This window comes from Xylocopa sonorina, chromosome 9 (assembly GCF_050948175.1).
Source record: "Xylocopa sonorina isolate GNS202 chromosome 9, iyXylSono1_principal, whole genome shotgun sequence".
NCBI classification, from domain to species: domain Eukaryota; kingdom Metazoa; phylum Arthropoda; class Insecta; order Hymenoptera; family Apidae; genus Xylocopa; species Xylocopa sonorina.
Window position 1 is genome coordinate 8,659,734 of NC_135201.1, and position 17,708 is coordinate 8,677,441.

The window sequence follows — 17,708 nt, forward strand, 5'->3', positions numbered from 1 at the left end:
ACTTGCTGTATTCTTTTTCTTCTGTACATCATCTTTTAAAACTCAGTCAAATTTAGGTTGTTATATATCGCCAGACATATTAATATATATTATTATGCAAGCCAATGTTATCATGAGAGTTCTATTGATCGTTATTGGATAAATAAATTCATATCACCGTAATGCTCTCATAAATCATATTTTGAAAATTTGTTTAATAAAATTATAATTTGATAGATCTTGTATTGGACACATTCCAATTGATAAGATTGCAATAACCCACTGCAGTCACTTCTATTGATGAAAGAAAGAAAGTTATAAAAATTTAATTCGGCTTTGGCGGTCGAGGAGCGGCTTTGGCCTTCTCTTCACACTCAACTCTATTTATTTACTGAACTGATCTGAGCTCAGAATTCTATTTCTCCCCTTGAGAGTTGATGGAGCTGCTGGAATCGCTACTAACAAATGCTTTTACAGTTGCTATAAACGAGACGTTACTGTAGACGTGGGCACAAGCCTCCGCGAGAGCATCAAATCGCCGCACTGTGGACCATTTCGTGAATTTAGCGGGATGAAACCTATTTAGAACAGCAACACTATTACTACAGTAAAGGGTACCAGTATAGATTGTTCAAGGTCACGCGCACAGTTATCGTTACGTTTATGTTGAGTATTCGCGATGCATCGAAGTTATAGATGCTCCGATTCTTTAAAGAATGAAAGGAAAAGGTGGCCTTGAGCGGCCTAGAACGGTGTCCTTTACTATATCGCGTAAAAGTATCGATGTCAGGGGCCTCTTGCATAATGATCTACAAATTAGTAGTACCGGTGAAACCATTAACAGTATTGCTAAATTCATTAATATTTGAGTTATACTTTATATCTCTATAGGATACTTCTATACGACAGAAATAAGGTTTTATCCTGCTAGATTCATGAGATGACCTGTTGTACGCCGATATCCTAAGGGTTAATAGTTTCCAATGGGTAAAAAGCTATATGAATGTATACGTATAGACAGTGTACAAACCGCACAAAGAAAAACAAAAATCTTATGGCTTGAACGCACACGAGATTGTACTCCCTACCTCTGTTTTAATGACTGTCTACGTCACATGCCAGTACCTGTGTTTGTAAGGTAGCAAACTACTTAATGCCAGCGATCATTTTACAGCCACCGATAAGCGTAGAGATTACCAACGGCTATCACCGATCGATCAACAAAATAGTGTTGACAGTCGCACAAACACCAAAAATCGCTGCTACGATTAGACATTTCGAGTTAAAATGAATTTAACCTAAAAAGAAATCATATCAAATCGTCTATTACAATAAATTCAGTATTATATGTATGTGATGTTCATCAGTCATTACAATTATATTATATATATTCATACATATATATTTTTTGTAACTTGTTGTGCAAATTCCATGTACAATGGCAGGAAAATAATATTAAATGATCAATTATGAACACCTGATGGTAGTTGTTTGCGCATGCGTTTTTACATTCGATCACCAAAAATCCAACATAATTATGAACTGTTTGTTGATGGCCAATGGTATTAATGATCCTTTCTTTCTCGAATATGGTTTAAAGTATTATAAATCGTATGCTGAAAATATAATATTAATGATTACGAAAAGTTAACAGTGTTTCAGACTGTCGCTTACCCGTGACTGGTATTTAAATCTGTTTGGAAAAATGGCGGGCGCTTATGTTCGTTAGAAATGAAATTGAACAGCGCCCTGACTTAGGATTTTCTCTAATAAGATTTAATTTACCTTTTTCGCTCATTCCACATGTAGTACTCTGTAGAATTCATTTCTGTTACAATTTATACAAATTATTTATACATAATGCTACATCTTCACGCGTTCAATGTAACCTAACGCATAATTATTAAAAACAGAGATTAAAGAAGTTTTACTACTAGTAATGGTTAAAAAAGTGAAATACCTGGTAATTATAAAGTAATCTTGTATTATTGCACAAAGCGTCTCTACCTATAGTCCGTTCTATCCGTTGTTTCTTTCTTTTCTTTTATTTGTTGAACATTCCTTCGCAAACGATTATTTCCATCCATTTTGAAAATGTCAACATAAAGTTCGATCTAACGCATAGATGGCATCCGGGTCGGTGTTCATCAACTGAGGCGACGCAAGATTTATTTTGGTTAAGAAATTAGTCAACGACTGCAAAGGGGGGACGGTATACGGGCCGTGCTTTTTCGTGGCACTTAATTGGGGCCAAACTTTTAAGTACTTGCTTATCGGAGATCAAGAACTGAAAGAATGACCCGTAAGTAATTACTAATATTGCGCTGATTTAAATCCTTGGAAGATAATAATAGAGAGGAGTCAGAGCAGTGTATATTTTGCGCTGACCAGTCGTGAGTAACTGAAGCATCGAACACACAATACATCAGGCTGAATTTTCTCATAAATTATACTGCGGTCGGTTGTTTATACGAATATAGTCAATTTCTAATAAGTATAACTTTGCTTTTATCCGTTTCTCGTATTTAGAAGATTTTGTTGTTTTCCTAGTTGTCTATTGTTTTTTATGTTTCTTATTCATTACATTGTATTATGTTTTAGATTTGCTTTGTTTTTCGTTTTATATTTTTGTACAAATGTAAATATTATATTCTGTACACAATGAGTAGTATGATTTCTCTTATCTTAGTTGTTAGGTTAGACATGTTTAAGTTGATACTTCCAGAAAATTCTCTACATAATTTGATATGTCTAATTTTATGTTTGCTATTCATTGTTTTCTCTTGACGAATTTATTTTGGTTATAATTCACTGTATGCAATTTTGCATTTTGTGTCGAGATACATTCAAATGTGTGTGAATGTGTTTGTTTCTTTGACATAGGAGGAAATCAACGAGAATTAGCACGGGCCAAAAATATGAAAAAAACTGTGAAAAAGGCTGCTGCCGAACAAGACAGTAATAAAGGCCTTTCATTGGAACAGCGGAAAGCAAGGTGATAATACATAATACATTTAGATGTTGCGTTATCATGTACAGCAGTTAACAAGATACTTTATAGATGTATTGTGTGCCAGAAGTTATTTGGATATTGTGTTTGTTATTCCAGAGATGCGGAACGAATGAGAGAGAAACAACTAAAGAAACAGCAAGATCAACAAGAGAAAACTAAGCAGGGTGCAAGATAATTCTCTTCTACTATGAGACATACAAATTTTCCGACTGAATTCAAGGATAAAATTTTAACTATGTTTTTGAAATGTTTCATTATAAGGCACCAAAGCTATGCTTGATGTGAGTGCATAAAGAGAATTCGTACATAGTGTTTTTCAATTATAGAAAATATACTTCAGACTGTGTATCACAGTATACATATTACAATTTAGTTAATTGTAATCATGTTGTTTAAATGTTGTTCGCAAAACAAGTAATAGTCAGTGTGTATAGAACTATTGTTACCTACATTGTAATGGTTAAAAAGAAAAATGCGCATTTGACTGGTTCATCTAGACATATAAGGATATTAATTAATTAAATATAAGGATATCTGTAGCAATAATTTTCAATTTGTAAATTCAAGCTTTCAGTTATTTAATATATTGTGCAAATGACTTTCACAAAGTATAATATGTAAAGATAAAAACGATATGTACTTTTGTCATTCTGTTTGGCTCGTAATAAATTGTTCGATTTTAAAATAAGTATTTTAGATTCTCTTATTTAAAGTGATAATTTTGTTTAATTAATATGTGTGTAATAAACTGTTTGTTGTACATACAGTTGTATATAGTTATGTGTTATTTTTTGGTTGTTTTGATATTCATTACAGTCTCATAACAAAGTAAGTTCCAATTTTATATTGAGATAACATGAAAACATGAAGAACAAAATTTTTTGAACATATATGGTCAATATTGAGAAAATGATGCGCATATGTAAGAGGAAAACAAAGTATTTTAAAGCTGTGTATAGATTAAGAAGGATTTTTAGCTGATCATTATATGGGTATACTTTTATTGCACTTTCCCGAGAGGGTACATGTTTAACATATTCTTTTATTATTACTGCTTGAAAGTGTTGACCAAAAGTTACAAATATTTGGAATATCCAGTTCAAAATGTAAAAACACGCTGGATATTAACGTGTAATTCTTATGTATAACGCTTGATGGAAGCGAAAATCTTAATAGAATGGAAAAGGAAAAGTAATACACATTATACAGCCTCTAAAGACACTAAAACCCTCACAAAGTACTCTGTTTATAATTAAAAATAATGTGACTTACTTTTCTAGGTAGACAAAAAATCATTTATTTTTTATTTTAATTACTGCTAGATCGTTTCACATTTCTAATGCATCTACAAGGTTTTCCTCTTATTAGTTGTTCATAGATCATCAAATTTTTCATACATAAGGAACAGCATTACATGTTGTTGAGTATTTACTTAATTGAATTGAGCGAATGTGATGCTCTCTTGATTTGAGGCAAACACCGTTATTAATGTCATGATTTAATGTTTAAATGATAATAATGTCTGCTGTCATATTTATGGAGATATATTTTGCATAATTAAATTTCTTGCAAATGTATAAACATCCTCAAACTACTCGTACATCAATAGATGATTCATGTCACAAAAAATCATCCATATCATTGAAGAATAGAAAATGCTCAACTCAACATGTGAGACCCAATGACTACAATCTAATTAAAGCATAGGCTTCACATACCTAAAGCATAATTTCAGAATTTTAAAGTAATACAATCAACATAGAAACACCATAAAATGAATACAAACATTGTGCTATTTTCGTTTCTTTAGAATTGTCTATATATGTTCTTTAAAAAATATAAAATTAAAATATATCACCTTGCAGATTACAATAAAAATAAAAATCAATTTTATAGGTTTCTGCATATTGTGGACTTCTAAATTGGAAAGAAATGTTTTTCATGCAATGTGTTTAAACAAAACTGTAATATCACAAAAAGTTGTTATATTATTGTCAAATAAATCAAATCTTAAGCAGAATCTATGTATTATTGAACAAAAATCAGCAGTTCTTGCGTGAATGAAAATTAACGCATGATAAATGGCACCCTAATATGCAGTATTGAATTTGTTTAGTCGAATCTAGGAAACGAATCACAACACTATTTAATATAGTATAATCACTTGACAATTGTGATTATAAATTTCGGCATATTAATTATATCATGTATAGAAGAATATCTCAATAATGCAATGCAAAAGATTAGAACTAATGAATTACAATTTAACTTTACTCAATAGACTTAAATACAAATATGTGCTGTATCTCATCTACACTATAGATATTGAAACATTTTATCTGATTAGTACAGAAAAAAATGATCAAAAAGATAAGGGCGTATAGATATAGATGTAGATATAGAAGTATAACATATGAAAAATGTCTATGTTTTGCATTAAATTATTGAGATAATACTATTTGTATCGTAAACCTTATAACAATCCAAATAGTAAGGATTTAATTGTAAAATAATTGTAGATACATATTAGATTTCAAAATTTTTCCCGCTTCTAAAGAGTTAATTAGTGAATATAATACGGACATTGAAATATTTTTACAAGTATTTAGTACGTGAAATTGTTTTTGTTCCTTTTATACTAGCCATTATGCGATATAAATATTTCGTTTATATGTATATATATTTCGATGACATATCGTTATACCGTGCGTTTTTGTCCATTTGCGCAATATTGGGTAGAAGTTTATAATGTATACTCGAGAACATGACAAACAGTTTTGTCCCATTTTGTTAAGAGTACAACAATAATAAATGCTAATTGAGCTTAACTACTGGAATTATAATATATACTATCGAAACATTATATCTGTAATATTAGCACCATAACTATATCATTTTGTAGATGAATCGCGGAATGAAACCTAATCGCAATAAAATTGGATTTTTACTAATTAAAATTTTGAAACGTGTTAGCTGAAAACACTATTACAATTTGTTACAAGTGTTTATAAAATAGCACGTTACATACAGCTTTGTGAGTAAATGATAAAACTTGAAGTTGATCAAGAACAAATTTATGGACACGTGATAATTAAAAGTATTCTGTAACGTAATTGTAAAAAAAAGGAATTATTGTAGTTTATTTGAAAGGAAATGTTAAAGCAACTTATGGAATGTTCTAAAACATTAACAGGATTCCTAATATCAATGAGTAAATTGTTTAAAAGACACATACAGTGTATGTTTATAGCTAGTGGTATAGCAAAATAATATTTATGGGGGGAATATTAAAAATTTTGTCCACATAAATAAAGTATTTAAGTAATAAGTTTTAAAACATTATCCTTATAAGTCTTGATAAACACTATAATGTATGTACTATAATTTTACGATATTAATATGTAGTAAAAACGGACGTAATAGCAATGTACGATATTTTAAGGAAAGTCACATTCGAATTTCCTTGAATAAAATTACAGAAGAATTTTCTAAAATTGCAGTACATATACGTATTTTGTAAACGACATACTTTTAATCTTCCAAGTATATACTTCAATAAAGTCATATACAATGCACACTGGTCAAATTGACTCTAGACTTAAAAAATTTCTGTGTTAAAATTACCCAGTGTGTGCTCCCGGAAGGTTAAAATTGAATTACAATTAAGCATAAAATATATTGTTTTAAAATCGAAGTTTATAAAGTTACTGATTCATCCGTTAAATAAATTAAACGCGTTTAAAAAATGATTGTTAATTTTTTTCTTCAATACACAAACTTAAAGTGTACAAAATATAGCAACATTTTTTCATTATACGTAGGAACATTTGTCCATTATATACTTCGTTATTAAAAACAGATAAATGTACTTCGAGGATGATGTTTTTATTAACAATAACAAGAATATAAAAACTAACTTTTCTTCTTTTTCTTCTTCATGCAGATATTACGGAAATTAAAAATTTGAAATTGTTTCATAGCTCTCAATTTTGTGCACCATATGATGTTATGTGTGTATATACTTATAACAAAAAATTAAATTTTATTAATTAATCTTCCTAATTGTTTCTATATGCATCCCCGTGCGTTTATAATTGCATTTTGTTTAAATTTAATTCTGTTCTGTAATACTATTAGGCAATAACAATAGAAATAGGGATACTGATACATTATGGATTGGTATTAAGTTGTAACATATGAAATATACGTTAAAATTTTTTTGTCTTTTTTTTGTATATACACTAAAAAATACATATGAGAGTATTTTTTCAAAAAATTTTGTATTATTTCATGAGCTGGCGACAGTTCGTTTACTTCAAGAAGAATTAACGTACCACACGTATAATACGTTCGGAGTTAAGATGTTAAAAGTGCTGCCAGTTGCTTAGTAAATATATCTCAATTTAAATAGCACATACATATGTATTCTGGCTGATAAAAATATCGATGGCTTACACAAATATTGTATATATGTATATACTTTTTATTAAATTTACTCCATATCCTATTTCTATTCTACGAAAGATTCGTGATTCTTTCTTCATGATGCACATATATCTATCGAATAAAATATTATATCATATATCTATATGTTACAACGAATATTTTTCCTTATTGCATGTCCCTGATTTTATCGTCATTTCAAATGTTTAATTAAATTATTACATCTTTAGTTTTAAGGATTACTAAAAGTATACTATATATACTTGCAAACCATCGATATATCAATTAGAAACCAAAATATATTTATATCAACCGCGGCAAACAGATGTCTCATATGTTACGACATAATAATTATGACATGTGAGTAATTTTTAATATCAAAGGTGTTGGATATAAAAAATATCGCGGATAAAGTAAACGAAAACGAATCAAAGATATTTTCCTTTTCACTTGACATTATCCGCAATATCGTCTTAAAGATTGAGGGAACATATAGTGCAAGTTTGAGCGATGCAATGAGTGTGTAAATGCGATGGATGTGTTGAAGGTGTTGATGGTGGTGGTGGTAGCGGTGGTGGTGGCGGTGGCGGTGGTGGAGGAGGTGGTGGCATGTATAGCCACCCGGTACTAGCCGGCCAAATAGTACCTGATGCAGAGGAAACCGGAAGCAACGAATTCGTATTATTCCCGGGTGTTATGTGCGACGTTGGTCCACCCTCTACTCACATTACCTAAAGTATAGACGTAATATAACTCGCATACAAACTTACAGCGGCTACTTAAAATACTATTAAGAGATATTTCTTAAATTCTATGAAATATGTATTACAGGTTGTTTACTTTATTAGTTTGCAGATTTTTCAACCATGACTTGCTATACTTTTGCATTACTAATTAGTTCTAATATCTGTGGAAAAACAATGACAATGCTTTTAATTGTAGATGCGATTATTATGCATATAAAATTTCAATATAAACAAAAAATGTTTATGTTAAAAAGAGAGATAGCTTCTGGGATTACATTTATATTAACTTTTCCTATCCTGACAAAGAACAGTATAGAATCGTAAAGCTTATATATTATACGTAAATCAGCTAAGAGATTAAAAATATGCGTGATTGCATATGCATGTTGAATCATATGTCATACCTGTAAGATTTGACTGGCTTCGAAAGCTGTCCCGGGAAGTAATATCACTGGACTACTAACGTGTCCACTTTCCACGCATATCATGTTCGGGAACTCGTCATCCCCAAAGTCTGGTATGTCGCGAGCTTTTTCCTGCCAAGGATTCCAAACGACTGTGTCAGGAAAATTGTACTTTTGCACCCGCATTTTCCTACCAGATACGACGTTAGTAATGATGTGTTCCGGTTGTGTATTCTGATAAATTCTATCTGTCCATTCACACACAGTTACCACATCACGCCCCTCTTGGAAAATTTGGTTGTCCCTTGTCTATGAAATCGAAAAATTTTATTTACCGCCTGGAAGGAAGTAAAAAGAAATAATTTCACTTTACAACAATCTTATACCTTATCGATAAACGTACATCCATGAAGGCCAGTGATTTGGCATCTCCTAACGTCTGGCACTTTAAAGTAGGTGTGCAGTAACAAATTAAAACTAAACGTGTGATCTTTACTAGGATTGTATACGCCAATGTTAAAATGTAACTCCTTTTCCCGTAGGATTAGTCTGTACGTTAATTTGAATGGGTAATTCCATAATGATCGAGTGAATTCGCTGTCCATTATGGAGAAGATCGCCTCAACGTCACCGCTGGGCAACCGTTCAGGGGACTTTTCTACATTCCAACGAACGATTCTGGCGAAACCGTGAGGTGGTCCAAATGTCCATGCTCCAAATTGTGCTGCATTAAATTAAAGTAATGCATAATTATCGTCATCGTACAGCCGTGATTCACGTATGCTTGGGATCGATCTCACACGTTATAATTATTTAAATTAGTGTTTCGCAAAAGCATAGTAATTTAGGCAATATCCATATATTTAAGATGACGTGCTTTTTCAAATTTATTATCTCGATTTGCGTACTTACGAAAAACGAACGGAATACCCCCTCTAATGGCTTTCTTTCCATCGAATACAGCTTGCTTACTGGAATGCAGAAAATATTGGCCATATATGATATAAAGCACAATTTCGCATATATTAGGGTTTGGAAAATTCAATCTCAAAACAGTTGTTCGTTTGTAATTTCTAATAATAATCGTTAACAGTGATTGTAAGTAGAATAATAATGAAACGCATTTTAAAGGACGCCTGTCGATACATCTCATAAAATATCGTTATATTTTCCAACTAAAAGATCTAATCCATTTTCCCGCGTGTTTGTGATCGTGCGAGTTGGATGCAATTTTATCCATTTGCACGATTTCTCGAGGTGAACACAAAATGTACAGAGGCACGTACATGCACACATATACGTGCACAGGGAAAGGGGAATGGGGGGTGGGGAGAGAGGGAAAGAAGCTGAGGAAAATGCGAAACGCCCCAGTGAAGATAGAAGAGGACAGAGCGAAACGGGCGAGGGAGAGAAGGGTGAAGAAGGAGCGATGTACCACCGCGAAGTACGACGCGGCGGTAGGAACGCGGCTGATGCCAAGCAAAAACGATTGGCGCTGTCTGCCGTGCTTTTTGCTGGCATCACAGTTTCCAACCTCTCCTCATCGTCGTTTCTAGCTGCTGTTATCCCCCGTTGCTACTGCTGCTCCGCACTGCTGCGCTGCCTGTGAGTGGCACGCAATTCATGGCGCAGTTAACCCTGCTATTCTCTATCGAATACCTTCTGCTTGACTAAATCAAGTAAATCTTAAAAAGAACGCTTTGACACATGTACAGAACTAGTACGATATTGGAAAATTGTGCTGGGCTGAAATATTGTAAATGTTGCGTCCCGTGTACAGTTTGATGTTAGCACGATGGATTAACGAAACGTATGAGAATTGGAACTACCACGTGCTGGGAGTTATCCGCAACCTGTGCGCGACAATTCAGTGCTCGTTTAGGCATTTATACCTTGAAGTCGCTCGAAAAATCAACTAACTGGCGGATGAAGATCAAAGCTTTTCGTTCAATAGAGCGAGGGTGTTGGATCGTTGAACGTATCTATTTAGTTGTGGAACTCGCAGCCTACGCACTGCGCACAATCCGATTATTTAATAGTCGAATATTGTACACATGAGACTTGACATACAAGGCAATATTCAATGGCTCATTAGTACCGTGATATTGATCGTATGTCTATATAGAACAATACTAGCAAATAGAAACTATGCGACCAAAATCAACGTTTTCCACGAAGTTGATATTCATTTCGGATCTACCAGATACAGATCTATCAGATTTTCAGATTCACGAACTACCTTAAACCGCCGTTTTAGAGAACCAAGGTAGCACTATTCTGCTTACTGCAATGGAATCAAAATTTGGCCCCACAAAAGCGAGGCTCTCGTTCGAACACGAGAAATGTTTGAAGAATTATACGATTTCCACAAGCTATCATGGCTAGTGACGTAGTACGGGCAACCACACCCGGTAGATATCGAGGGCACTTGCTCGAAGCTCTGACGAAGCTAGTAGTTTTTGCGTTACCCCCGTTTTCAATGGTGGAAGCGGCAACAGTAGCAACAGCAGCAGTAGTAGTAGTAAAGGCAGCAATAGCAGTGCTAAGAGGAGCTGCCGGATTGGCAACGCTCTTCTCCCAAGCCACGCCATGCCCGGTACTTGCTTCCTGGCTTGGTGGAACTTTGTTTAACTAAGGCCAGCAAGAAGCAAACCTATTTATACTAGGTCGGACACGTTTGCGCCGGTGTGCCTGTGCCGTGGCCACTTCTACTATCCTTTCAGAGGTGTACCCTCGCCCTGGAACGGTCATGTGAAACTCCAACCGAAGTACAGTCCTAAAGGCTGCTGATAAACGAGAATATTCCATGCAAAAAGTCGCGCTGCTATTCGGAAACTTTCCCCCGTCGTTTATGCTAATATAGCTGACTGGCACTGATAAATGCTTTAATTAAATAAGCTGATAAATAAAAGTTCACGCGCAGAAAATTGCGCGTGTAGCAAATTAATGTTATAAATGAAATATGTAATCCTCTATACTATGGTAGACAACTTCTTCTCTGGACAGTATTAGCGAAGATCGTTTCTCTTCGGCATTGCTGCTGTTAAGTAAAGAGATTTCGAAGGAGTAGATGACAATTTTTCGACTGAAGTAAAATACTTGAAGCTAAGATCAGTTGTTACAGTTTCATTCCACCCGGTATAATAACACGATGGGTTATAAGCTTGGTCGTAGACTAATGATCTCGGGGTCTGCGGTTTTTGCCGGCATTCTACAACATTCCCATTCAACTGGATTCTGCTCTGAAGGCTTCGTGATATTATTTTCTGTCTATATAACCATTGTAAAGTACACTTTACACACGTTTCGAAATTTTTCAATTCTGTGAGCGTAGAAACATTCAGCAATGTTCTTATTCCAATCCTTGACTCGAACGTGCGTTGTACATTTTCTGCTTTGTTGTACAACTGCCCAGTCTAAGCATGAAATACATAGAATATCGAGTACAACTACGTATACAAGTCAATTCCAGTTCTAAGGTAATTAGTTCGCAACGAATGTCATTATGACATTCATTGAACTTGAATATAGCTTCTTGAAAGTTGCTTTTCTCGGAAACGTAGCCTTCAAGCAATTCGTTGCACTAGATTTACATTTTATTTTGACGTGGAGAATCATCCCTACAAATTTATTTCAGCAATAGCAGAACACCTTACAGATAGGCATAGGAATTATCATAATTGGTACTCGTACTATTTTTACAATGTCCGGTTTAGTATTTCCAGTTCATTATGACTTTAGATAGACTATAATCTGAATAGTAATTAAATATTAGAGATTCGATTAAGATTAACCGATGTGTAACGTAAAATCAAATCAATAATTGATAAACGTAATTGCTGAGTAATTAGTGGATATAATTAACGAGCAACGGGAGCAATCAGAGCTGTTTGTGAAAAGTGAAATACAATTGAAGACGTAAATAAGTCAATAGTAATTAATTACGAAATGGTTATGATATTGAATAAATATAATAAACCGATAATAACCGATAATAAATTTTGGGGGAACGCAAGCACGCAAGTGGGAGATGTAGGACCATACAAATAAGAAATATAGAATGAAAGCAGAATGACGCAAACAATAGAAAAGCGAGAAGTATAAAAGTTATATAACTGAGAAGAACCAGATAATAAAAAAAACTGTTTAATGTTTCAAGATTAGAGATCAGACGAATACAAGAATAGAAGTATTAGGTATGCAAATTCATCAGGGCAAGACGAGAGGAAAAAGTTAGAAGATTGCAGTATCATTATATCAAAAGTATAATGAAACTCTAATTAATTTATTCAGACATCTAAGAAGACATAAAACTACCATCTTTAGAACCGTTAATAATAAAAAGTATTATGGAGTGTATAGAGTGCAATGAGAACTCAATCTATAAATACACATAGAAATACGTAATATCAATAGTACTCAGTAGCTGTAAATGAGAATAACAGTACTAAGTAATAATGATATATTTATATATTTTGCACGAATTACTTTAATATAACTATGGTTTGAGACATTTCATCTAATTGTTTTCCATGACTGTAGTACATTTATCGTTGTTGCATAAGAGAATAATCTCTCAACGCGAGCTGATAATGGTAATGACGTGTTATGTAAGAGAAAAAATATCTCTTATTAACGGATACCGATCGAGAACCTGGAAATCTTGCTTTCCCAGAAACAAGGTAGTATTTTTTGCCCTGACAAAGTTTAAATAGCCTAAATCTTTCATAAACTGACAAAATCATTTCCTAATTCCATCCTGACTTGTCGTACAGTCGGAAAACCAACAAAAATAGCCTTATCCTCGTTTCACTTGGTTTGCTCATCCTGAGCAAGATTGACTTGTCTAGATCAATTAAGAGTGCAGTCCAATAAAACCATCTTTAACAGTTTCGAACGTAGAAGTACTTTATCCGAAGATTTGCATCTTTTTATAGCTTGATTACGTACATCAATGATCATTGATTCTGTTATACTAACACAATCGCGTGATTGATGTGGTCCAATGCGATAGTTCCGTCTAGGAGTTGACTCTACGTGATGTTAGGTAAAGCCGTTTCTCATTGGACGACTGCCGCTACGCGTTTGTGTTAATATAAGAGAATCTGTGCTCCCAATTATACAGCTAATTCTGTAGACACGTAATGCACAAGTTCAACGTACAGTGCAACAAAAGTATTCGAAAGGTATGGTAACGAAGGCAATCCATAAACTTGCTGAAAAATAATCTGAATAACTTGATAAACTTTTGTTTAGTGAAACGAAACTCCTTTTTTCTTCTTAACTGTTTTCCACTGTATTCTCCTCTTTTAAAAGATATTATCCTTGAAACCTCCACATTAGTTGAATTTTAATAATTAGTATTCCACTTAGGAAATTGCGATTTAATTTACAAATTTATTCGTGCATAAGTAATGCCAAGAGATTATAAATATATAAATTTTTAACTGAATTATGTTAATGCAACGAGGATGGTAACTAACGTTTGCACGCTTGCCTGTTTTGAGTGTATAGGAAAATATATAAAGATAGGATCCATTACAATTACAATGGCGTGTTTCGCAGACGCACCGTACAAAGAGATTCATATCAAACCGGACATACCGATGTAACTTTTATAACCGTTTCCACGGAAATTGGAGTAAATTACTAGCATGCCTGTTGACCGTCTTCATTGTGGAGGCTTTCGCTCACTTGGATTTTTTTATGCACATTTTGTATTTTTAGACATTGTAATTCAGATTTATTCGGTCCCTCTGTTTGCATTTGAAGATGAAATTGGAGGGAAAGAACATGGTAAGCCTATATTAGTATAGAACGGGAAAGACAGTGATGTAACGTAGTGAATAATACGATTATTAGAGGTAAGTACGATGAAATACGCTTATTAACGAAGTCATGCTGTATTTATAAAACTATGAGCCAGAAAGGGTTAGTATGACATAGTTGGAAAATCTGCCAGGTCCAAAGACATGTAAGTCTTTTGCAAATATGTATCGATACAGAGAAACGACATAACAATGTTGAACGTTCGTATCTCGACAATTTTAAATTTTAGGTAAAAAAGAGAAACAGAGCAATAGGAAGACTTGCAGTCTTCACAATTGCACCGAATATGAAACCAATATTCAATTCTCTTTGGTTTCGAATATTCATGGAACAGAAACGTTACGAAGTTATTGAAGTCGAAACCAATAGTTTAGTTACCGATTGAAAAGCTTGCATACATATCAGTGGAAATAGAAAGATTAGAAGTGAAGATATTGAAACTCCATTTTTGGGACATTTCACGATAATGACGCCATTTTGTGGTTCGCAGGGTGTGCTACCATTAGTTCGAAGATAATGTGTACTAAGCAATATTCGTAATCCAAATAGTGTTGGGGTTTGAAGCTCGTAATAATGTTCGCAGAAGACATGAAATTGTGCTTTACATTTTCTGCAAAGTGTCAAACGGATAGTGGATTTCCATTTTCTGCCCTTGGACCTTAAATATTGTAGGACTCGGAATAAAACGTGACGCAAATGAGAAACTTATAAAATTGAGAAAAGTGAACTTTATGTGTGAGGACAGGCAGTCTTGACAGCGCCTTTAGAGTCGGAAGAACCGATGACTAGCAACTGGTGAGAGGCCCTGAACTTCGTGTAAAAGGTATATGCTGGTCCAAAGCGCCCTTGCCTTCGCTTCGTCAGTTTTTTCATCGTCTGCTCTCGGACTGCTACTTTTAAAGCGATCGTCACGGACACCGCGCTTTTAAGCGGTTCTTTCACAGCAGGTGTGCATGCATGTTTCACTTGCTACTGTCCCTCGTATTGCTACTATTCATCTCCAATAATATTACTACTGTATCATTGGAACAATGTAATCTGAATGTATCTTAATGGATTATGCAGAAACATAAATTCATTGTAGCACCACCATCTTAGTGCTGCCTTCTCACAAAAATAATTGATACACTCTTATGGTGAATAATTAATTATAAATGTTCGCTTCTTTTATGTTTCTTAAAGCACGATGGATAGAAAGATGGAATGCTAGTTCCACCGTGGAATTAACGCCCACTAGTAAGTATAATACTATACAAACTTCATTGCTAACATTACGCTAGATCATATAAAATGCTTATTTAATATCCTCCTTTAAATATGTACTCTATAAAGGATATCTTAACTGATAAAATATCTCTGAACCAAAACGTAATAGAAATAACGTTTTGATTTTACAAAATTCAGAAGTTCACAATCGTATTCAAATCGGATCAACGTGATTGATCAAAGTTTGTTTAAGCAAATTTAAAAATTTGTTTAGCAGGGAAAGATGTTATCCTACATGCAAAGATAGGTAAAAAATATCGAGTAAAATCGGCAACCCGGCGACATGCGCATTGAACGTATACAATTGGGACTTAACCAAATCCACGCATACTCAACAAATTTTCAAACTCGATTTTCTCGATTTGACATTAATAGGATACAAGATAATGTGTGAAACACTAATTACAAAGAAACCCAGACAAAATCTTTATAAAACGCTTTAAAAGCATATTATCATAAGCAAGTGTAATATGATAAATATTGCACAGAAGTATGGAAGAAAATAGGGTCTTAGGTATATTTACAAATTTCTATTTCACAGATTATGTGAACACACTAAAGTCGCGCATTTTACTACGATTTCTATGCTTTTATTTAATACGAATGGTATATAAATCGTGGACTTACCTGACAAACAGCTGTTCTTGGTTATTTACCCTCCAGGATACCACGGTAGCTCCTAGAAAACGGAAAATTACGGTCAAAATCTTAATTTGATTTTTTATCGTTACTGTGACTCGCGAAGATAACAACGAAATTTCTACGAATAGGTGTTAACTCGGATCGAGTTTAATTCAGCCGCCGCGCACGATTCTCACCTAACTCGCTCAATCATATTTGAAAATTTGAGGAAAACCTACGGCGTGTTTACAACGATATCGAGATCAAATACGAACACTCTTTAAATATGAACGACTTTTCTACATGGGCCTGATGTATAAAAACACAGGATGGGAATGATTGAAAATGGTGCACTGAATTGTTTGTTAAACTGTAAAACTTTGATACGTAAACATGTATGAACCCGTAGGCACGTATGAAAATAACACAAAAACTGGAGGTTAGGCCTGAGTAAAGGCGCGCACACACTTTATCTTCTTCTCGAACGGAATATAAAAAGTCAGACGCAGATCTGGGAGCGGCACATTGTCAATTCGTTATAGTATACTCTTTCGATTTTTACTTCCGACGCCAGCGTTCTTTTCCCTGAATTTTTTGTCAGACAACACCTGATGATGTGGAACATTGCCTTGCGAGATGAAGATGATTCGTGGAAATTATATATTTTGGTTACTAGGCTTCTATGTGTTATTGTCAAGAAAATTTTTGTGAAACTCGTTAGGTCAACTCGCAGATCTGGTCGTTTGTAGTAATCTACACGCACACACACACCGTGTAAATTAATCGTGCAGGTGGTATTGTTGCCCCTGTCGAGCACAACAACGCTGGTAGCTGCTGCCATGTTTAAGTCGTGAATGCGCCGCCGACTCCTTGACCGACGCAGCCAACCTTTGTTCAATGCCCCTGTTCTGCCCCCACCACGTTCCGATTTACCACTTTTTATACAAGTCCTTCCTCGTTGAACGCCATCCGTTAGCCGTTCTCGTAACCGTATACAGAAGCAACATTTGTCTTGATAAAAATGCCACTCGATAATAGGAATAGAACCACAGAATTAATAAAGTATTAAATGGTTAGGATATTTTACTAATTATGACTTATTATGACGCATATGTTACATTTTTAAGTTATTTTCATTGATAATGAAAAACTACACTTATTTTAAAAATCAATAGAAATTAGTTACAGTACAAATGAAATAAATCAGTATGTACTATTATACCTTTAATGATTCCACTTGTAAACACATTCTATCGATCTTATATAACATTTGATTATCTAGTTTTGAAAGTGCCCACTATTTTAAAGCACCAATCGTGTCACATGTAACTGTTGTATTCTGGAATGACAACATTAGCCTCTCTATTAATATACTTTCAATTAGCCTGTTTGTAAACATAACTGAAA

General features: G+C 34.0%; 2 protein-coding genes and 1 long non-coding RNA gene across 3 annotated transcripts; 1 reads left to right on the top strand and 2 right to left on the bottom strand.

The window, feature by feature from the left end:
- Positions 1-232: 232 nt before the first annotated feature.
- LOC143426850 (uncharacterized) lies at positions 233-1,282 on the bottom strand. Its single transcript, XR_013102195.1, has 2 exons — positions 359-1,282; positions 233-273 (listed from the first exon to the last, which is right to left on the bottom strand). It is a non-coding gene; the product is annotated as an uncharacterized LOC143426850 (long non-coding RNA).
- Positions 1,283-2,194: 912 nt separating this feature from the next.
- LOC143427041 (putative SERF-like protein) lies at positions 2,195-3,680 on the top strand. Its single transcript, XM_076900857.1, has 3 exons — positions 2,195-2,281; positions 2,863-2,974; positions 3,089-3,680. The coding sequence occupies exons 1-3, from the start codon at positions 2,275-2,277 to the stop codon at positions 3,165-3,167; spliced, it is 198 nt and encodes a 65-aa protein (XP_076756972.1). The 5' UTR covers positions 2,195-2,274; the 3' UTR covers positions 3,168-3,680.
- A 2,615-nt stretch (positions 3,681-6,295) lies between these two features.
- LOC143427039 (uncharacterized) lies at positions 6,296-17,237 on the bottom strand. Its single transcript, XM_076900855.1, has 6 exons — positions 17,073-17,237; positions 16,308-16,359; positions 9,498-9,556; positions 8,972-9,309; positions 8,586-8,894; positions 6,296-8,166 (listed from the first exon to the last, which is right to left on the bottom strand). Exons 1-6 carry the CDS (start codon positions 17,140-17,142, stop codon positions 8,158-8,160), a joined length of 837 nt encoding a protein of 278 aa, XP_076756970.1. The 5' UTR covers positions 17,143-17,237; the 3' UTR covers positions 6,296-8,157.
- Positions 17,238-17,708: the final 471 nt, after the last annotated feature.